General features: G+C 52.6%; 1 protein-coding gene across 1 annotated transcript in view; it reads left to right on the top strand.

Moving 5' to 3' along the window:
• The window catches only part of ALG9 (ALG9 alpha-1,2-mannosyltransferase), a 32184-nt gene extending 18784 nt beyond the window's left edge, over positions 1 to 13400 (top strand). Inside the window, exons 14-15 of the mRNA XM_035555729.2 lie at positions 2122 to 2252; positions 11282 to 13400. Of these exons, the coding sequence (XP_035411622.1) occupies positions 2122 to 2252; positions 11282 to 11405 (255 nt within the window). The 3' untranslated portion in view covers positions 11406 to 13400. The remainder of the gene's footprint in view (positions 1 to 2121; positions 2253 to 11281) is intronic.
• The last annotated feature ends 8582 nt before the right edge of the window (positions 13401 to 21982 follow it).

Genomic DNA, 21982 nt, shown 5'->3' with positions numbered 1-21982 from the left:
AAGTGGGAGCTGTCAGTCCCCTTTGGCAGTTGGGAGTACTGGCGTGCTGCGAGGAGGGATCGCAGACCAAAAAAAGCATCCAAGGGTTCTCGGTGTTCTCAGTTCGCAGAAAGAAACATTTGAGAGAGGACGTCCAGATGAATCCGAGTGGAAGTGGAACGAGGGCATAAGTTGCAAGCATCGGTCCTGTTGATTTCCAGTGCCCCTGAGGTCGGCGCTGCAAGCTTTTGCCAGAAAACTCAGCCAGTGCCAGATGTGAGAATGTGTGACCCTTGGCTGACAAAACCTCCTGCCAGCAAAACAGCCGAGTGCAGGGGCAGGAGCTGGTGGAACGTGCTTTTAGTGGCCAAAAGTCCTTATGCCAGGGAAAGCTCGGCCTTGCTGCTGTGCCTGAGTCTCTGGAGTGCTTGTTTGCTCTTGAAAACGACTTGGGGTGTCACTTGAAGACAGCTAGGTCTTCAAGAGGGAGGATATCAGGCCTTGTTCACACACCTGTCCTGCCCTCTGGATCTTTCATGCTTAATGCAGAGGTTTCTAGACGACGGAGCTTCTTGTTGAGCTGCCGTTTGCGAAGCTTCTCTCACATCTGGTGGCTGTTAAAGGGAAATTTGTCCTGATAGGAGCTCAACTCTCCTCTGTAGCTGAGAGTTGGTGTTCCTCTCAGCAGCTCGCGTGTATGTCTGTAGGGGAAGATGTAGGGGGTGGGGGGAACAGGGCAGGAAGAGTGGGCTGTGAGCTAGGAGGGCCATAGCCCCAAATAAACGAGTAGGGCAGCCTGCTCGTATCCAAGAGCGCTCTTCCCCTGCAGGAAGGAGCAGATTGCACAATGCGAGTCTCCCGAGGACAATGCCCGCAGCCCGTTTAGCTGCGAGGTCACACACAGCTTGTTGCTGTGATGTTGCTTCCTCGACAACGTTTTCATAACTTGACCGAGCGTTACCAAACACTTCGGTCAGGGCAAAGCAGTTCCTTGCGTCACGGGCAGCTGATAAAGGCATGACTGCACTGATACCGACCGACGAGGTCCAAGAGGCGCAGTGTGACGTTCATCTGCTGCGGGAGGCACCGAGGGTCACTGCTGCTACAGCCCGGGTTATTCGTGCACCAAGCCCAGCACGACTTGTGCCAGGCAACAGGCTCGCTCTGCCAGAGCTGCTGGCTTTCCACGATTCTGCTCAAGCCCTGCCAGGAGATGACAGGACGAGGACAGCGAGGGTTGTGGAGTTAACCGGTTGTGGAGCTCGCGTGATCAGTTTTTGGGTAGCCCCTACTGGTTTATACGCGCTCTGAGCTAAACGCTCTGGAAATGCGTGCATCTGGTTGTAAAAGCACTGGCTGCGTACGACCCAGGACAGCCATGGGTTAAGGTGTTTGCAGAGGAGCGTGTTGTGTGACTCGTGTTTTGCTGCTCGGTATAGAACGTCGTGAGCGTGCTGCCTCCCGGTTCGCAGTCAGGATAGATGTGACTAACGGAAGACGTTTCAGAGCAGGCCCGCAAGAATGATCCCGGGGGTAGGAAACATGACTATAGAAGGAAGAGTGAGCGAAAGAGGGCTGTAGAGCAGACGAGCCGTTTTCAGATCACAGAGCTCAAGTATGTAAAAAGAACTGCAAAAAAACATTTCCTTGTTCACGGTGTAAAACAAGTAGGGACAGGCAAAAACTAAGAAAAGAAAAAATTCAGTTTAGGCATCAGGAAAGCTTTCTAACAATAAAGACAGCGAAGCCTTCTGCCTGGGGACCTTGTGGAGTCGGCATTGTAAGAAGGTTTTAAGAGCTTTTTAGAGAACCACAAGGCAAAATACCGGCAGAATTGGTTCTACCCCCTCAAATTCCCCCCTGTGAGTTGACAGTTGTTCGGTAAGAGTGGTGGTGGTACTTCCTCACACAGGCAGCCCAGGACTTCCCTCCTGTGATCAGGGCAGCAGTGACAGCTTTTATTCCTGCATAAGGGTTTCACTTGAAAGCATTACAAATATTTTACTATGTATCCTGCAAAAAGCCTTTTCCCTGTTGCTAGGAGTACAAACCCCTTGTCATAGATAAGTAACAGCTTGTGTAAATAGGCACAGGCAACCAGGAGCCTACAGGAAATAAACAAGCATCTTTCTCTTTCTGCAGGTTGACATTTCCAAATGCCACTACCTGGTGGACTTGGACACAGCAGCTGAAACCCCGAGGGAGCCGAGGTATTCCTTGAACAAAGAAGAGTGGGTGACCATTGCCTACAAGCCGTTCCTAGATGCTTCCAGGTATGCTTCACATGTTTGAGAAGGAATGAGGAAGGCTGGCAGATCCGTCAACTAGCGTTTTTTGCAATTATTTGCTTACAACTGTAGAGGAAAGACACATTGCCGAATGCCAGCTTGAAATCCCCTCTCCAGTAGAGGCAGCTTGCTGGTTACGGTGGAACCTTTGTCAAACTTGTACGCAGAGCGTTAATTACCTGGGTGGCTTTAGAGTGTTAAGCAAGCTGGGAAGGGCGAGGAGCAAGGATTATTTTCAAAAGGAGTCTTCCCTATGCATTTCTTGCTGATGTAGTGGGTTTGGTTTTGCCTTTTAAAGGAATAAGGTGTAGGCCATCTCCTCCCAGCGGACCTGTGAATCTGCTGTTGTTTCAGCCAAATTCGATAGGCAGGTGTAAGAGTCTTTGAGACTGCCTTACAAGATGTGTGAAAGCTGGCAGGCAGGAGGCAGACTCAGTGAGTGAGAAGTCGTCGAGGTCTTTGGACATCAGAGAACTCCTGTAAGAGCCCTCTGTCAGAGTGCAGTTCTTCGTTAGTTCTGCTGCTCACTGGGTAAGTCGTGCGTTTGGAGAATTTCTGTGAGAAGCGGAGGTTGAAATCCCTGTCCTCCAGGCTGGCGGGGCGGGATCCAGTTTGTCCAGCTGGGGGTGTTTTTAATACATCCCTACAGAGACAAACCCTCAGCTGTAAGGGATGTTATTTAGTCGCTTCAAGCTTGGGTCATGGAGCTGTCGTAGCAGGACAGAGAGCTTCACTGGAAAAGTCTCTCTAAAAAAAACAAACAACCCGACAAAAATTAACGCAGGGTTCAGTGCCCTCCTGTTTTCTGTGCGAGACCTTTATGACTTCCTCCTAACGGGGCCCTGCAGGGAGGGGGGCTGGTGAAAGCAGTCGGACAGAGGAGTGATAATACGCTTTTCCCAGGGGTTGCTCTGATGTTGCCAGCTTGCCGACACAAACAAGTTCCCTTGGCGTGGTTTTCCATGAACTCTGCTTGCCCAGAGACCTGCTGTTGTGGTAGAGCAGGGCTTGAGGAAGGGAGAACGGGATGGCCGGTGACACTTAATGAGGCAAAAGGGGCAGCTGCGCAAGAGGATCGCAGAAGGCTCCTTTCGCAGAGCCTGTCCCCCTGCGAGTCTGAAGCTACGTTCACTTCTGCTTCGGAGCCGTGTTCTGATGCTTTCAGGGCTGGTTTATCTTGCTGTCCTCTGCCCAACAGCTGAACCTTGATTGTTTGGACCCGATTTCAAGTCCTTTGAAGTCGGTCGGAGGCGCTGAATCAGTTCCAAATGGGTCAACCATGGGAATGTAATTTGCTGGAGGGGCTTTCAGAGGTGCTAGGCTGCCATGCCAGCCTGCCTAATGAAAGCTAAGTGAATTACTCTGCTGCGGCTGTGCATCTCGCAGGTTTCTCCAGGATGTCCTGCGTCTTCCGTGGCTCCTTTCCACTATTGCTCGTTTTTCCTGTACTTAGCTGGTGGTTGTTAGAGAAGCGGTTGGTCTGTCTCATGGGGCCTTTTGGGTTATTGCACCACATCTCCTTCAGCTCCCACCCGTAGCCTCTGAGCTTTTGATGAAAGCTCACGATATATAAATCATTGCTCTCTTTCTGAATCTGTTTTGTAGCCCATTAGAGGCTGTGTCCTGCTGAACACAACCCAGTGTCTTTCTGGAAGCAGCAGGACGCTGCATCTGCTGCTTTCGCTGGGAGTTGTGTGCCTTGCCACAGGAGGAACGCAGGCATTTCAAACCTTCTGCTGTCGCCAGGATTTTTTGTTCATCTCTAACTTAGCCGGGGGTGTTTCCTGTCAGGCGCTTGTGCATCTGATACTGTCTCAGTCCTGACCCCTCTCCAGCCTGCAATGCTGCCCTGAGTGCAGAGAATTACCCTAGAGAAACGCATAGCTCAGCACTGAACTGAGCCCTTGTCGCTCTTCGCTGCTGCACTGCTGTTTCCATGTGAGCTGCTCTATGAAAAAAATTCTTTGTTTCTTCTTTTCCCTCCTCTTCTTGTTAGGGAAAATGGGTAGGATTAAAGAATTCCCCTGTTTACAGCCCAATCAGCACCTTGCCAGGCACAAACATCTGGCTGGCTGCTCAGGAACCGTCTGAGCACGGAGGTAGGGGTGTTGCAGCCCTGTGCTTCTAGGGAGAGATGCTGTCCAAGGGCTTCCTGCTGGACTCAGGCTGGGAACTCGTTCCCAAGCTAAGCAGTAAAAATCTCTCTAATCGCTTGATGTATGATTCTGGGGTTTAGACCCTCTAAATGGAACCCAGGTTTCCCCAGGCTGCGTGTGTTCTGCTGGCTAAGCAGCTCGGCAAGCCTGCAGCCAACCTCTGGTGACCCGCTCAGCGTGGGGAAGCGGATGTGTGTGTGTGATCCTTCGCGTCTGCTCGAGAACGGAGACAGCACGTGGCTGTCACCACTGCAAGTAAGGGCTTGGCTCGTAGCAAAACGAGAATCTCACCGCGGAGCAGCAGCTCGGTGTGAGGAGCTGGAGGCAGAGATCCTGAAACTGCTGGTGGTGCTAACAGCGAGCTGAAAGAGCAGAACGGCGGGGATGGGGAAAGGGCGCAGCGTGCTCCCTGCGTAAGCGGTCACCAGGAGCTCAGAACCAAGGAAGGGGTCAGCAGGGGTGGTGGGGGGCGAAGAGCATCTCTCCGGCTGCTGCGACCTCCTAAAAAAGCTGCAGCCGCATCGCTGGGTGGCTGGAACAGACGGGGCTTTGCAGAGCAAGTTCCAAGAGGAGATGAGGCAGGTAGGTCCTGCTGGTGCCTCCTGCCGGCCTCCTCCTTTTCTGTTCTTCTGCCGCATGGAAATCCTCCGTGCTGCTCCTTATCAACACCGCGCAGCTGGAGGAGAGGGGAGCGGTGGAGGAGGCCAGGTTGCCATAGCAGCGGGTCTGATTTCCATCCCTGCTGCCGGTACCTCCCCGGCTCCCGCAGCTCAGCTCCCAGCCATGCGCGCTCTGCCTTCAGCAGGCCTCCAGCGGTCGGCAGGTGGGGCGGCTCCAGCGGGCGGGGGCGAGAAGGGCACGGGCTCGCCCGGGGACATCGCTGCTGCGGAGGGACGAGAGAACCAGCAGCGTGTCCCCTGCCTTGTCACCCTGCTCGTCTGGCGCGTTTCCTCTTCCTCCCGAGGAAGGACAAGCGGCCAGGACCCGTGGCCTGTCTGGCAGGGCAGGTGCTTAGCGGTGTGCCCGGCTCACCGAGATAACTCCTGGAGCAATGAAGGGCAGAAGGAAGGAGCACAGGAAGGTCTAACCCGCCCTCTTTTCACCCAGTGCGTTGCTTAAGGGCATCCCATTTAAAATCGGGTGCTATAGACAAGGTCGAGGCATCTTTTGCCAGCCATCCCTAACAGCGTGACCGAGGGAAGTTTCAGAAAGGCTCTTTTGGATTGCCAGCTTGGGAATCTTTCTGACACACATTTTTCAGTTCCTACTGGAAATTTGGCCTGTGGAAAAAAGCTAAGGTGAATGTGTGAGTAAGGGGCTCAGCTGGAGCCTGGTGCTCCTGGGACTGTGGCCAGGACTCTCAGACCCTCCCTGTACCGCAGTTCCCCAGCTGGACCAAAAGTTTGTTAGCCCCAGCAGCTGACACTGAGCCTGAGGAGCTTCAGTTTGATAACAGCAGTGGCAGGTAAATACCTCGGCGTTGTTTTGCATCCCAGTATTGGAATTTTGCTGCAGCGTTCTTGCAAAGATTTCCCACGGCAAATGTTCATAATGGGTCTGCCCGGCTCCTTGCGCTGAGTGCGTCACAGCGCTTCTAAAATAAGGCAGCGCTGTTTGCTTTGCTTTTCTTTCCCCGAATGGGATTGAATTGGAACTTGCATAAAATAACGGGGCTCAGGCAGTTCCCGCAGGGGGAAATGGTACAAGTCGTGCCGTAGATGGGCAGCTGGCAGATGAGCTAGTGACAACGACAGATCTGCCTGGCGGTTGGGTGAGGTGCAGGGGCCTGCCTCACCCTGCAGAGCCAGGCGTTAGCTGCTGTGCTTTTGGTGAGGTTGGAAATCTTCCTCGGTAGGGCAAGTGCTCCTGGTACCTCTTTGGGGCTGCAGCTGTTCCCCTTGCTGCGGCTCAGCCCTTCCTCTGCTTGCTGCTGTCCTGAGCTCGGTCTGCGGAGTACCAGGCACTGCAGAGCTCAGAGGGAAGAGGCTGAGAGTTGCCACCCTGTCCAACTGGAGGGCTCTCTGAGGGCACCGGTGATACCCTGAGGCTGTGTCAGGGCTGCAACAAGTACTTCTGTAATCCAGAAAGTTACTAGTAAGCCTGATGGCAGGGAAGGTATGGAAATCCCAGCAGTTGTTGGGGTAGCGCATCGAAGTAGTGCTGCCTCGTAGACTTGAGGAATCGATCGGTCTGGGTAGCTTGGCTGAAGGAGAGCGGCAGTAACGCGGTCGTAACCACGGGTTAGGTGCTGGAAACTGGTGAGCTGAAAGGATCCCCGAGCTGGTGGGGCTGTGGGGAGAGCTCTTCACAGGGCCTGCCGCACGGCTCCGGGGGTAGAGTGAGTGAGTGAAGATGGCTCAGGAGCTGCCTGCGAGGATCCCGGCTGCTCGCGTTTCTGAGCATGTGCCTTCCCCCTGCCTCCTCCCGCGCCAGCTCAGCGGAGTGACGCATGTCTTAAATCCGGCACCTGCTTCCACACAATGATTTGGAAGTGCCCCCTGCTACCTATGAAGTAAGTGTAAAAGCGCTATGAAAATGCAGCTTTTTTTAATAAAAGGGAGGAGAGAAGAGAAGTGTCGCTTTGAACCGAGCTCGGGGGGGGAGCAGCGAGAGTAGCTTTCAGGTCTGCAGCTCAGCGGCTGCGGAGCAAGGAGCGTTTAAACAAAACAAACAAAAAAAATCAACCCCAAACCCTATAGCCCTTGTTCTTTGAAAATAAATGACCCTAGCAGCTCAATTCACTCCTGCTGAACTGGAGGCTTCTGGGACTCGCTGCGAGTCTCACATTGACGTCAGCAAGTGCAAATGTAAATCTCAGCTGGCTCTGATAAATGGTGCTGCTAATTGAATTAGAGAGCCCTCCAAGCCACCAGCTAATTATGCTCCTCAGGAAGCTGCTTTGTCCAGGTCCATTTAATTCTATATTGGCTGAGCACTCCAAATCTGGCACAGAAAAGGGGAAATATATTACAGCTCCCTGCTGAGGAGCACATATTTTCCAGCTCTTTAGGCTGAGCCGTCTGCTTGCTCCAAACTCTTGTGTTCTCACCCTTGGGTTTTCCATCATAAAAAAAAAAAAAAAAAAGTAAATTCTCAGTGCAAGATTAATGATTCAGTCACCTTGTGCTAGAATGTCATTACCCTGGTTTGATAGGAGACTGTCTCATTCCCTTTAACGGTGCTTTCCCCCTCGTTACATGAAATGGCTTCCCTGCTTTTGTTTTCTAAGCAGCTAGGTCGCTTGTTAGGTGCACAGTTGGTACAAAACTTACCACCTAGAGGAAGTACAAATGTTAATGGGTTCTCAGAGAGCTTTGATCATGAACTTCCTGCGTATGCCCATAGCCAGAAGGCACTAGGGCATGCCTTTGTGGCACAGGTTCAACTTTCTCCTGCCTATTCTTTCTGCCATTCCCTTCTCTTCTTCCTTGTCAAGTTTCTCCCTAAATTATTTGGGGTGAGAAGCTCAGGGTATGAGACGTTCTTCCTCTGCAGTTGGGAAGAAGCCCCAGCACCATTACATGTTTCGAACTGCTTCCATTCCTCATCAGTCTTTGAGTTTGGGAGGGGTGACACGATCATCTTCACCCAGTCCTTGCATCCTTTCCAGACGAGCATCCCCTGGTGTCAGAGCAGAACTGTCGAGGTAGGTTTGCCTGAAGTCCCGCAGGCAGCTCGCAGAAACCTGCTCAGCACTAAATACCTCCGTGGTTCCGGTTCCGCCGGGCCCACTGCGTGCTGTGCACCTCTGTCCTACCTGGAGACTGCTCTGGGTGATGCGGCAGCTGTTTCCCTAGAAACAAACAAACAAAAAAACCCTGATCCTGCCATGTTTCAGCCGGAACTGGGGGGAATTTGCCCGCTGCCTGCCTCTGAGCTGGAGCCCGCCCTGGGAGAGCCTTGCAGCAGTGTTCCAGGAGTGAGCGCACCTTGGAGCGATCACGGACTTCATCTTGCTACCAACGTGTTGCCGTGAGCTCGGTGCCGATTAAGGCTCCAGGCTCACGGTCTCTGGGGGACAAATTTAGAAGCAAATGCAAATGGAATATTATATATATTCACCGGCGTCTGTCATCCCAGCCCCTTCCATGTGCCATCTGCTGGCTAAGGTTGCTGAGCCTGATGAAGGGAGGTGACGGGAGGTAAAGGTTCCCTGCCTGACTTGAAAGCTGTCTCGTGGCTTCGTGAGTGCTGGTGCCTCCGCTGCCCGGGACTCTCTCGCTGGAAGCAAGGCTGCCAGGGCTCGGCGACTCTGTAGGTCCCAGCAGCAGAGAGCCCGGCCTCGTGCTTGTGTCCCGAGTCTCTTTTTGGTGACGAAGTTGCTGCTTAACAAACACCAAGGCTGAGCTTAGCGCTGTGGGGCAGGTATGTTGGGGCTACCATAGAACATCCCGAGTTGGAAGGGACCCATAAGGATCATCGAGTCCAGCTCCTGGCACCACACAGGTCTACCCAAAAATTCCGACCGTGTGACTGAGTGCACAGGCCAAACGCTTCTTAAACTCCGACAGGCTTGGTGCAGTGACGACTTCCCTGGGGAGCCTGTTCACAGTTACTGAATTTTAGCCCAAGCACAAACTCTGAGCTCCGAGAAATCGTGCTAGTTTTTTTCCCCCTTCCTTGTAAGGTAGCAGCAAGCTGATTTTCTTCCTTATTTTTCATTTTCCCTGCTACAAACGGCATCCCAAGCATCACGCACCTGGTTGCCTCTTTTTCTTTGCTAAGGGAATTGAAGCGAAACCCCCCCCCATTCACAGAGAGCAGCAGTGGAGGGTTGTCAGGCTCAGAGGAGGAGATGCCAGAACAAGTCCAGCAATGATGGTCGTTAGCCACAAGAGCTGGAGCAAGAAATGCAAGCGCTCATTTTCAAAGGGACGCCTTTGCTTTTAGCGACTGGAGGGAGGGCTGACCTCCAATTTCCAGGCATGAGGAAACGACAGCTGCAAAAAATGTTCCTTGTTCAGAATGCACTGAAATTACCATCTTCTGCCTAGTTATTTACCACTGAGAGATTGTTTTGAACATGTTCTCAATTCTAGCACCTCAGGAATTCAGAGAGCTCCCATTTGTAGTAATTCTTTTATTTTGGAACTTTGCCGGGTGCATTCCAATGTGAAGAACAAAAAGCTCAGTGACGGTATTTAGACCCTTCACAAAGTGAGGCAATCACCGGTCCTGTATCCCAAAGTACCAGCTGAGGGTTTGGCAAAACCAGGCTTCCAGAGGGTCCTGGATGGTGAAAGGAGGCAGACTCTTACAGGTAGAGGTGGGACTTGGGAATTTTGGGAATTCAGAGTTCCTGGGCCTCTCTGCAGGTAGACAGTACTTTCTGCCTCCGTTTCCCCTCTCCAGCATGGGACAGACACTGCTCCCTCTGTCGCTTTGTCTAGAGAAGGAACGCTTCAACGGAATAGTGCCTGGTGCTTGTATGGCACCTCATGTAACAGGACCCTGGTGCTAGGTGGTGCTGTGCCAGTGCAAGGAGACAGTGCCAGGCTTCTGGATGGTTTTTTAACAGGAGATCAGGAGCTGCGTGTTCTCAGATGCCTTACAGTAAGGATGTCCTAGGACCCTGGGAGCCTCCTGGGAGATGTAGTTCACAGGGGCAGTTCCTGCCATTGTTTTTTAGACTGCATTTTTGACGGAAATCCAGTGCTGCCTCACAATAAGCAGAAAAAAACACAATTCATCTTTCTTCTGAAAGATTGACTTGAATTGCGGAGTCCAGAGCCTTGGCTGTGTGACCAGCAAAGCTGTGAGAATTACAGTGACCAGCGAGTCTGGGTCTGCATCCCATCCCTGACCACTTGGCGTGCTGCAAATCAGATCTGAGTGCTGCTGCTGCTGCTTTTGCAAGCTTTATGTAGATGGAGTTAGACGTGACCTATCGAGCCTTAGCAGACATACCACCAAGTTGACCTCAAGGAGATAAGGAGATAAGGAGATAAGCTTGAATGCCGAGGAAGGAAGACTCTGTCCAGCCATGATTTCAATACGTTGCTCAAAAGTTTAAATCTTGCAGGGTTTGGTGTTGCTGATGGAGGAAATCGGATTGCTTTTGCACTTCACATTTAAGCCTGGCTTTTACTAGGACTTTGCTCAGTAAAAGAATGCGTGCATTTAAAATGTCCTCACCTAGCACAGCTCCAGCAATTACCAATCAAACAAAAGGTCCTAATTTGATACAGCCATTAAGCCCTCCTGCTTGAGTACCCCATTGGCCCCGTTGTTGCAAAGTGCTGCGAGATGCCAGCTCCCAGCACGAGCAGGGCACGGAGCGAAGGCTGGCAGCAAAACGCCTCGTAGGCTTTAAGGCAGTCCGTCCCCATTAATTCAATACCCTCAGCAGAAGGTCAGCACAAGAGCAAAACTCCAGCGTCCCAGTACCCGTCAGTGGCTGCCTGCCCTTCAGGCTCGAGCGGAGGAGTAGGTGACCAGCAGGGTTGGATAGAAAAGAGATGCCAGGAGGTAAATGCAGCGATCGTTCAACTTTGTGACGTGCCCTGAGGAATGGGAGCCTGCCTATCTGTAGGATACCAAAAGCCCACGGGGCTGCACTCTCTGCTCTTTGATAATTACACCACCTTCCCCACCTCCCTCCTCCTTGATCCCACTGGAGTGGATAGCGGGCAGGCTGAAGAACGGAGGTGATTCCCGCTGGTGATTCTGTCACAAACCAGCTTTGGTCCCCCCAACAAGAAGAAAACGGGACTGGGCTCTGTGTGCTTGTACCCTTGACGTCCCTTGCATCACTGAGTCACCAAGCCAGATCTTCTGCAAAGCCTCTTTTGTATCGGTTTGAACGTGTTGGCTGATGAGCACTTTAAGGATGATTTCTTTTTTCCTTTCTGGTTTCAGGTCCTCAAAGCTGCTGCGCGCATTCTACATTCCTCTCCTCTCAGAAGGGTACACACGGTATGCAAACTACACTATCCTGAAACCCCGGAGGTCGAAGCAAACGAGGAAAAAAATGGGAGGCTAGGAGCACACCTGGGTAACAAAACCAAAAGCATGTGCTGACACTCTTAGACAGCTACCTAAGCATTCTTCAGTTCCTTTTCTGAAAGATTGCGCTTGTAAGATTCACTAATAAAGATTTCCCACGAAGTGATTTTGCTCTGCAGGCTTCCAGCTGTAAGGAGGGTACATCATCTGCTTTCAGTTCTCAGTGTCAGGTCTCTGCTCTGCCTACACAGAACGGTTTAGAACCAGTCTGAAAATCCAGCAGCCACCTACGAACGTATTAGCTGTGCTGCTCCCTGTGTTATTATCTGTTACACCAGAGAAGAGAAAAATGGAAAATAAAAAGGAGTGACAGGATGAGGTTCTGCTCCGGGTTGCAATCTGGCACTGGGAAAATCCGGTTCTGCTCCCTCTGTCTCTCTGGTCCGTGGCTGTTTAAGTGCTGTTCTGCTCGCTTTCTCCTAGGGGTTTTTTTCAGACAGCAGATCTTATTTTTATTGTTAATATTTTTGGAACAAAAAGGAAGGAAGAAAACACTTGAAAGACACTTAACTGTGAAATGCACTGAAACTTGAGGAATGAAGTAGTCTGTGCTGTGGAGAAACAGCCTGAAGTTGCTCTGTCCAGGGGATCTTTTCAAGAACAAACTTGTGCTTTTGGGGAAAAAAGCCAGCACAAACTTGTGAATTGAGCTAATTGTCTGTTTTAATGGGACTGGGGTGTTTTTGTTACATTTGACAATATGAAACACAGTGTGTTTGTTTGTTATTTATCATTTTTTTAAAGATACCTCTAACATGCTTTCAGTTCTACAGTACAGCATCTTAAAATTTCTGGGAACAGGCAGAGAAGAGAAGAAAGTTGGGTTTTATTTTTTGCAATCCTGTTTCCTAAAGCTACCAAGTAGTGCGTGTGTTTGTTCCATTGGTCCACTCTGCTTCAGATTGTATGTAATTACATCTCCATTTTAAAAACATGCAGTGTAACAAGCTGAATGGAGTCGTTTTCACCCATATCCTTGGAACTGTGCAGGCATGGGAAGGGATGAGATGGAGCAGAGAGGAAGCTCCCTTTGCAAACGGCTACGCAAGCTCCGTACCTCGCTGTGAGAGTGATTACTGGGCTGCGTGTGCAGTGACAAAGAGCCAGAGCAGGTGGGTCGGGAAGCAGAGGGGTTGGTGTGCAATCAGCAGGGCGCGTGCCCCCGAGGAAGGCGTCAGGCCGGCTGCAGGACGCGGCACTGGGCAGCTCCGGGGCCCCTCTGCGGGCTGACATCTGAGCAGGAGGGAACGCAGGGCTGTACCCGCGGGGCTGGGATCTACCGCTGCTGCTGCGACAGGGGAGGGGGAGCTGGATGGGAAGGAAAGCAGAATTGTAAGAGGAATTTGGAAATGCAGGGAGAGGTACTCTGAATCCTCTGCGTTTCATTAGGGGAAAGGCTTTCAATGATGTTCTCTGTTGGAAACGGCTTTTACGGTGCCAAACACGGTAAGAGCAAGCTGCACTGTGTTGTCTGAGTGATTACAGCATGGAGAACGCAGTTCTCTCCCCTTGCACCCTCACCGTATGGAGGAACAATTCGAAGCTGAGACTCTGAATTTAACCTTCGATGGCTTAGGGAACCATTTGTGACATCTGATTCCAACCTTTGAAGGCTTAGGGAACGTTTGTGACGTGCAAATCTTGGCCCTTCTCAGAGGGAGGATTTACCTCTGCTTAGTATCGCCCCTCGTAAGAGTCAAACGTAGAGCTTCAAGGATTTCTGCCAAGCAACTGGTGTCTTGGGAGAGTTGGTCTGGGAGGCCGGAGTCACATCGCAGGTCAACATTGTGGTGTCTGTGTTCACAGGATTCCCTCACCTCCCTCCAGCCGCCTCTACCCCTCATAACAGTTTACATGTGTGGAACAGGGCTCCTCCAGTGGTGAATCAAAACCAAAACCTTTGCCCTGTTTGTTGCCTCTCTCCTTGCTCATCTCTGACCTTAAATCCAATAAAGAAACAAATGTGGTTTAAAAGCAGTTGCACCTCTCTCTCGTGGCTTTGTGTGGCTGTTCCATGTTGCTGTAGCCCAGGAGCTCGTGTTTAACGTGAAAACACTGAGCCGGAGGTGAGATTTCTGGTGGGAAATGCTGAGGCTCCCCGCATCTGAGGAGGACAGACTGCAAGAATCGCCTCCCAGGCTGCTGTAGCTGGATTAAATTTCTTGCTTTCTGAATGAAAAAAGCAAAAGCAAAAAAAAAAAAAGCGAAAAAAGCAAAGCATTTTGTGCCAAAAGGTGGAGCTGCAGCCCCCTCCCACCCCTCAAAATAAATTTTAAAGGTGTTTTATACTTTGCTTTCCTGGTTTTGTTAGCAAGCTAGCGGGGAGGGGCTTCATTTTTTAATTTGTTTTTGACCCCCATTAAGGCAAATTTATGATCTCACTGTGAGGAGGCAGGTTTGGGACAGCTAATTTATGATCTCTATTAAAAGAATGATATCTTGTGGTTTGCAACCTCGTGGGTAAAGGGTCAAACCACGCGTTGCTGGCCTGCCCCGGCTGGATTCCCTGCCTCCAGCTGCCTCGGGCAGGGAGGGGAGCTGCGGCCGGACCTGCTGGGTGGCACATCTGCGTTGTGCAGGCAGGCCTGGTTTGATTTTTCCCACCTTTGTCTCTTTCTGTGTTTGGACAAAGGGCTTTTTGTGGTGGCAAAGTAAAGTCGAGGTGGATTTCTGCAGTGCTGCCGGTGTCTGACACGACAGGAGCTCTTTTCCTGGTGGCACCACAGACGGGCACAGCCTTGGGGGCGAGACCGTGGCCGGATCGGGTGCGCGGAGCTGAGAGGTGAGGCAAGGCACTCGCACTGACTCAGAGGATGTGCAGGGGTTACACCGCTCCTAACCTCCTTCCTGGCAGCGTTTCTCCCGTTTTGAACAGGCTGAGAGCAGAGCAGGTTGGACACGTGCAGCAAATTTCATCGCTTCTGAGCTCCTCCCGTCCCTGCTGCGCGGAGACTGGGCTGGGGAGTCCCTGAGGAAGGCAGCAGCTTATAAGGCAGGCTGACACTCAGAAACAGGCCGAGGGAAGTCACGATTCGCCACACAGCTATTTTTTTTTCTCCCTGCCTGTCTCCTGCAGCAGGATTTAAGGCCCGTTTCAGTTTTGCTCCTGCTTTTTTACACCTGATCTGAGGGTTCAGCTGCAAACTGTTCCAAGGGCAGGCAGGTGTGGAAGCTGCTCGTCTCCACCTGGGGCCCTGCCACATCAGAAGAGGGCACTCCTGCACCTGGACATGTTTCTGAGCTGGTTCAAAGCAAATCTACTGGTTTTTTGAAAGGAAAACCAAAAGGACAATGCATCTCCACAGAGGTGATGCTTAAGCTTTCCTAGGCGGAGGGTTTTTTTCCCGTTCAAAGCTTTCTGTCTTCTTTCCATAGGAAAATGATTTGAAGTATGGCGCTCTCAGAGCTGTGGAGCTGAGTGTCTGGGCGAAGAAGTAGGGGCAAAGGCTGCACGGCACTGCCAGCACGCGGGACGTTTCTGTAAGGCAGGGCTGGGGGACTTGGTTCCAAAGCAGGTCGTGTCCCCTCCGAGGGATATTGAAGGGACTGGGCCAAAATTTGGTGCCTGCAACAATGACAATCAGCTTCAGATGCTAATTGCCCTCCTCGCCCCTTATTTCCTTGCCTTGTCTCTAGTGAACCCGAGGCTTGGACAGTTCCTTCGTTGAGGCCCAGCTGGTGAAAGCTCTTTCCTTGCTACCTGGACTAAGCTCAGAAGCAAGGACTGGCTTGGTATTTGAGCCTGCCTCACATCCAACAGAAGGTATCGAGTTGTAGGGTGTGCGTTTGTTCTGTTGCTGTACGAAGGGCTCCAGGTGGTGGTGGAAGGAGGCCCTGCTAATGGCATCCTGCATTTCTGAGCCCCTCGCTTGCAGGCACTGCTGGAGGAAAGAACTGTGAATTTCTGTCTCCTCCAGCATCTGTCAGAACCTGAGTATCCTCCCAGCCCTGCTGAGATTCAGCACGTCCCTGTGAATAAATGCACGTCTCTGTCCGCCTGCCTGGAGAGGTACTAATGAGGCCCCATCTGTCTGCTCTGCAACCTCCAGCTGTGTCTGCTGAGCTGCTAAAAAGGTCAGGGTGGATGTGCAGGGTGGGAGAGCATCCGAACCTAGCAGGACTCGGGATCAGTGCTGTCCTCCTGCTGCCTCCCTGCCCAGTTCCTTGTCCAGAGGACAACTGCTCTGCGCGACTGGAGCGCTGCAAGCGGGGCAGGACGGAGGTGCCTCGGGTTGTGGGATCAGCAAAGAGGCAGAGGTGGAGGAAACATCCTGGTCCTCCTCCAGATGTGTGCATGTGGCTGGATGTCTGACTGGGGAGCAGGGGCCTCACTTGTCCCGTAACTCCAAGAATCCTGCTTGGAAGGTGAATTTCTGGGTAAGCGTTTAAACACGATTCACAAAACAGGCTTCAGACGACTCTTGCTGCAACAGGGCGACCTTCTCCATGCTCCGTGCGGCACAGAGAAGGCTGCTCTGTCCTCCTCTGGCTTCTGATAGACCCCAGTGGCATTGCTGGAGCACTTGTCCTGCCTGGAGCAGGCAGAGAGTTGTCCTCCGGGAGGTTTCTTCAGGCCTGTGTTGAAATGGGCTGGTTGGAAAGGCTGGCTGGGGAGGAACAGGGTGGGGACCCGATGGCTGCAATTCCTCTGCCTCGGAAGGAACATGCTGTCCAGGTGCTGCCCTGTGCCGTCGAGCCCAGCCCGATTTCTCCCTCGTACAAAGAGGAGGCTGTTTTGGCCCTTCCTGTTTTTTAATCCTCCCTTCTGACTTGGCCGGGGAAGCTGCGCTTTGAACGCGTTCTGTCGGAGTCAGCAAGGAACAGCAGGGCCACAGGCGGTGGGGTTTGTGCTGGGTTCGTAAGCACCTGCCCGCACCGCCAGGTTCGGGTTGCGCCCAGTCCCTCGGTCAGGACGCAGCAGTGGCAAACAGAGGCTTGGGTTTTCACCTTGACCTCGGGGCGGGTGGTTTGCACTTCTCTGGCGTTCCTTCCCCTGCCGGCAGCCTTTCAGGCAGGTACGATCCTTGCCTGCGTTTCGCAGCCCCTTGCACTGAGGGCTCCTGGGCTCTGCTCCGTGCTGCTGCACGTGAGAAACCAAAGGTGGAAGCCTCAGGTACGGCCATCGAGCCCTCGGCTTCTTGCCTTGCTTCAGGGCGGGCTGGGTGGTTGGCTTTCCCTGGGAGGAGACTTTCCTGCTTGTTTTCCACGGCCCACCCTGGCCCTGAGCGCAGTGCTGCGGGCAGACCCTGGCGGTGCCCCGCTGCCTTGGACCCACGCGGCCGGGCTCGGGCCCTCGTCTGCCTCCCGGCTTCCCAGGAACACGCTCTGGGGACAGGCAGGAGCTTTCCAGCAGCTTTATGCAACGCTGTCTGAATCACACGATAAACAAGTCCAAACCCTATTATTAGACTTTGGAAACTGCTGCCTTAGAGACAGGTTTGCTTATAAATATCCATTATTTTCTCTCCGTCTCTTCGCTAGGGAAGCTGGCAAGAAAAAGGGGCCAGCTGACCAGAGTCCAAAGACCAGAGTCTGCCTGCCCCTGCTGTTGTTGTTCCTTCCTACCTGAGCTCGTCCTCCTCCCTGTCCCAGCCTCCCAGGCTCTGTCTGTGCTGAGAGGAGCTCGTACCCCAAAGTGGGCTCGAAGTTGGGTTTCAGGACTGCAGCCTGGCAGCTGTGCGGCAGGGCTGGGCTTGCTGGTGGGATGCTCAGGTCACCCTGCGAGGGCTGCAGGAGGGCTCGTGGCTGGAGCAGGATCCTTCCCTCCGCATCCTTGGGCTCGTCTCCCTAGGGTCAGTGCTTCGGCACCGAAATCTGCCGTCGGTGGAGAAGTTTTGAGCACGTGTGTGAGCGCATGGCGAATTCCTGGGCGGGTTGGAGCGCTGCCCGGCTGGGGGACAGCCCCCCGTGGAGCGCGTGGTGTGCTTTCCAGATTTTTTACAGACGTTTAAACCTACACGCTGCCGATAGTAAAACCAGGCGGGGTGGGAGATGGAGGTGCTGAACGCGCAGGGAGTGAGGAAATTCTCGATGCTGCCCCGCCGTGCCGAGAGCTTTCCTTCTCCCCTGCTCGGGGACTGCCGATCATCCCTTTGCTTCCTTGCACAAGGGATGCGAAGCAGACCCAGGGCCTTCTGGCAAAGCGGGGCTCTCTATTCCTACAGCAACCCAGAAAACTGTCCTGCCTAATTGGGATTATTTCTGGATCACATTTTCCCTAGAGAGTTTACGCGTATTGACAGACAATCCGTGTCGGTAAGGAAAAGGAACGATTAATTGCTTCCTTTCAATTAGGCTCCCTGTCCTTCGTCTTGCAGAATTTGCTGACGAACGCATTCTTTCTGGCGGTCCCAAACAAGCAGTTATCCCCGTACGGGGCTGGTGCAGAATCCAAGGCTGTCCTGGTCTTTCCCAAAGGAGCAGGCCTGGAGGTGGGAGCCACTGGGCAGGAAGAAATAAAGTCCTCGTCCACTTTCGGGGCCATTTATCGGGGTACCTTAGGCAGGGGTGTGTGTAATCTGATTTCTACATTGTGTGAGAATGGGGAGAACAAGGCAGAGCTGCTACCTGGAGGACTTTTCATTTCTTTTTTCTTTTTTTGACATCATAAAAACTCCCTGGGGTTTTGTCCACAGCCTATATTTCATAGTACTTGGGCCGGGAGGTATTTTCTTCTAAACACAAGCAAAGAAAAGAAGACAAGGTGCGTGCCAACAGGTTGGGCGTTAATAGGGCTGCCTCCTGCATGTCAGCGGTGGTCTGACATGCCTGCCGCATGAATGATTTACAGGAACAGCAGCGTGTGTGTGTCTGAGCTTTCGGTGTGAGAGCGGCTGTGATGTCTGTGAGAGTCGGATGGCACTAGAGCTGTGTCGCGACCCCCAAAAGCCGCCTTTTCACTCTGTTTCTCTGACAGTCACCACGTAGGGCGCTCCAGTTACACCAGTAAAAGGCTGTGCATTTCAGTGCAGCTTGCTGGTGAGTTCACAGATGCATTTCTGTGGACTTTGTACCTAGCAGTGGGCTGGTGAAAATCGTTGATGTGCGTTTGCGTTTGGTCTTCATGCCCCAGATAGCTTTGGGCAGTTCTCCATCAGCTGGCTGCGATGGTGGTGGTGCTCGGGCAGTAACTATCGCCATGGGAAGCTGACGCAGGCAAAAACAGAGTGGTTGAACCTCTTGAACGAAGTCCTTGCAGAAGAGGGCAGACCACGGGCCAGCGTCTCGCCAGAGGAGCTGGGTTCAGTTTCCAGCCCAGCTGGGGCACTTGCAGCTTCTGGCCATCTGCTCTAATTCCGCATCCACCCTTGTTGGCCGGGGCAGCAAGATGTGCAAAGAACCCAGTCCTCTTTTCCCTGGTGAATCGCCTGAATGTTTGAGCTTACCCTTTAGAGGCTGCAGACAGCCTTTGGGACGCTTTTGTTCATGAGCAGAGCCCTTGAGCAGCTCGGACGTCCAGCAGCACCTTCCAAAAACCTGTGTTACAAATGTCCTTGCAGTGTTCAGCTGTGCCTGCTGGCTTGTGAGGGCACCTCCTCTGTGCCAGATCCGCCTCCAGCAGCAGGGAGGATGCGCCGACTTCTCCCAGTCAACCAGTCAATATTTGTTCTTCCACACAAGCTGTTAAAACGCCGTCGCTCTCTTGTTTTGCTGTTTGTTTCTCCTGTCTTGCTGGAATATTGCCCCAAAGTCTCCCACGTTGGCAGCCCGTTCGTGTAGCAGTGACACGTGGGCGTTCATGGGAGGCGAGGCTGGGGGAGCTCCCAGTGGCTGCCAGGTCATGCTGTCACTTTCTGTCGTGTATGGAGCGTGTTTCAGCCCATCTGTTTCAAGAAACGCTGGAGTTTGGGAAGAGAAAGCCACGGGAGCATTTATTCAGTCCTAAGGTGAAGTCTTGGTTCCACTAAAATTCATGAGGAGACTCCTCGCGTCTCTCGTGAGTTTATTTGCACCCCGTGTTCCCAGGATAGGGGCATCCCGGCCTCCTGGGACCATTCTCACCTCCCCAGGCTCCTGTCTGCCTTTCCGTCTCCGTGCCTGCGCCCTACGCCTGCAGCCCTGGTGTTCCCCTGCGCCTCCAGGGAAGCACCCTGCAACAGTAGGTGGATGTACAAGAAAAAGTGAGACGGCATCTGGTGAAAACGTGGGCTCAGGCGGTGTCAGGGGCACCCGGCAGCCCGGTCGCCTCTGGCCTTCGGTGCCAGCGGTGCTGGAGTGCGAGCGGCTCGCACCCCAGGGCACAGTTTGCTGAGACCGAGGGGTCAGGGCGGATCAGGACCGGCCAGCTCGGCACGTGTACAACAGGGGCACTTCTGGCTGCATTGCTCTGTCCTCTGCATGTGTGCTGCGGCCGTGCTCAGGTGGGCCCTGGTGGTGACAATCCACGCTTGCGTTACTTACCTGCAGCATAAAGGCGTCGAGGATGCTCTCTAGCAAAAGCTTTTGGGGAATTCTGGTAGAAAACCTTGCCCAAAGCCCAGCCCTCATTGATTTTGTGTGTGTGCATCGCTTGGATACGGCTTGCGTGTAACATAAGCTGGAGCTTTGCCACTGCAAGTCCTTGGCCTCTCTCTTTATTTTCAATTATTTCAATTTCTTCATTATTACAATTCCCTGTAATATCAAGCGTTTTTTTAAGAGAAGAATGACACTTGCTGACCTACCTCTCAGTACGCTTGCTGTTGCCTTTCTGGTTCGCTAACAAGAAGCCCGAAGATCTTCACTGGGCAAATTACTTTGCCAAAGAATTTGGCTCCATTAAGAAACTTTTCTCCTCTGCTAGCAGGGGAAGGCAGCACGGTCCTTAATTGCGTTCTGCAACGTAGCCAAGTGAAATCTATCTTTATGCCCTCGGAGCTGAAGCCAAAACCATACCCCTCGCTGGTCCCTCGCGCTTTGCAGCTCCTGACCGAGTGAGCCTGCTTCCAAGGGCTTGTCCCTCCTGGGATTTATAACCAGGGGGGCGGTTGGCTCGAGGGAGAACATTTAAAGCTCTCGTGTGTCAGCCCCGCACTGGGTTGAAAGGCAATTTGCGCTGGTTCTCTCGGTTTAGAGTCCAGGTAGACAAGAATGGAAAGAGCTTTAGGGAGAGGGGAAGCCTCTGCCCTGGGCTGTTCTCCAAACCGTCTCTTGCTGGCCTGCATGTCTGTGGAGTTGGCTAGGTACAGGTCCCTGGCTTGTGATTAAAGGCAGCGAGCGAGCTCAGGTCTAGAGCTTACAGCGCGACTTTCCTCCTGTGATACTGGCTTTAAGTATAAACACACACCATTGCCTCCCGTGTGTGTGGAGCCCCCAGGTTTCTGCCAACCACCAGGGGCTCCTTGTCCTTTGGCCAGCCTTGTTATCGGTCCCCAGCTGCAGTCTGTGGCCTCAGAGCGTGAGCTCGGGATGGCTGTGCCTTAATTCGGGGCTTCCAGTCCTGGGGTGGCCCTGCCTCAGTCCTGGGAAAGAAGGAATTCAAGGCAAAGGTGTTCACCTGCTGGATTAGTCTCTCTGGGTGGTGAACATTTGCTCCATTCATACCAGTTTCAGTTAGCTGGCCTCTGCTTTTCCTTTCTTTCCACTTATAGCTATTGTGAGAAGTTTATTCAAAATCACAGTTCGATAATTGTTACCCCCAGTGATGGAGTCAGAAGTCCAGACCACACGGTGTGGACAGCAGGGAGAATGAATTCTAGGAAAGGTCTGAAGAGAGTCCTGGAAGCTGTGGAAGAGCACGGAGCCTGCTCAGGTACTGTTCACTCCCTTGCAGGGGAGAGAGGGGATTGAAACTCGTCCGTCCCCAAAGACAGGTTGTCGTGGATTGGTCTTGCAGTAGTGAAACAGGGAATATCTTCCCCCAAACCTGTCAGAATATTAAGGCCCCAGTTAGCCTGAATTTTTGGAACCGGAGGAGGAACATTCGCAGCAGCTGTGGGGCAAAGTCAAACAGCCGTTGCTGGGGCAGCTGTGGAGTACACAGCTCTCCTCTTGCACAACCGCTGCTGCTTTGACTACTTTATTCCAGAGAGCTTCTATACCACAGCCCTGGGAGCAGTTCCACAAATTAGAAAACCAGCCTCCAACGCTTGCTTCCCTCCAGCTCCCCAGGCACCATGGGGCAGGTTGGTTTGGTTGCAGGGGAATGGATTCTCCAGCTCTTGCAGGTGTACAGCGTGAGGCAGAAACTCACGGACACTGCGGCCGGTTTTCCTTTAAGGCAGGCTTTTGGGTGGTTGCATTCCTTTGGCTGATGACAGTTTACAGAGAGTACGTGGAATTTTTCAGGCGATTTTCTGTTGACGTGTGATTAATGAGCAGTTGTGAGCACATAGAAATAATAGCGGACCCAGGTATGTATAGATGCTGTAATTAAAAACTCTTAGAGTATCTATTCATTTTAAATTACAAATGGCAAAGGTTGCTATGTCATCCTCTGGGACTTGGCTGATATTCCTGGGGGGGAGCAGCTCCGCTGTTTAGTGTCTAGGGGATAAACCCACCCAGCCCACCATTGTCTCAGCGTCTGTCCTACAGAGCTCAGCGCCCAGAGCCCAGCCAGCGTGCTAGGAATAG

This window comes from Cygnus atratus, chromosome 22 (genome assembly GCF_013377495.2).
Source record: "Cygnus atratus isolate AKBS03 ecotype Queensland, Australia chromosome 22, CAtr_DNAZoo_HiC_assembly, whole genome shotgun sequence".
NCBI classification, from domain to species: Eukaryota; Metazoa; Chordata; class Aves; order Anseriformes; family Anatidae; genus Cygnus; species Cygnus atratus.
The sequence above is the reverse complement of the archived record's forward strand: the minus strand, read 5'-3'. Positions and strand labels throughout refer to the sequence as shown.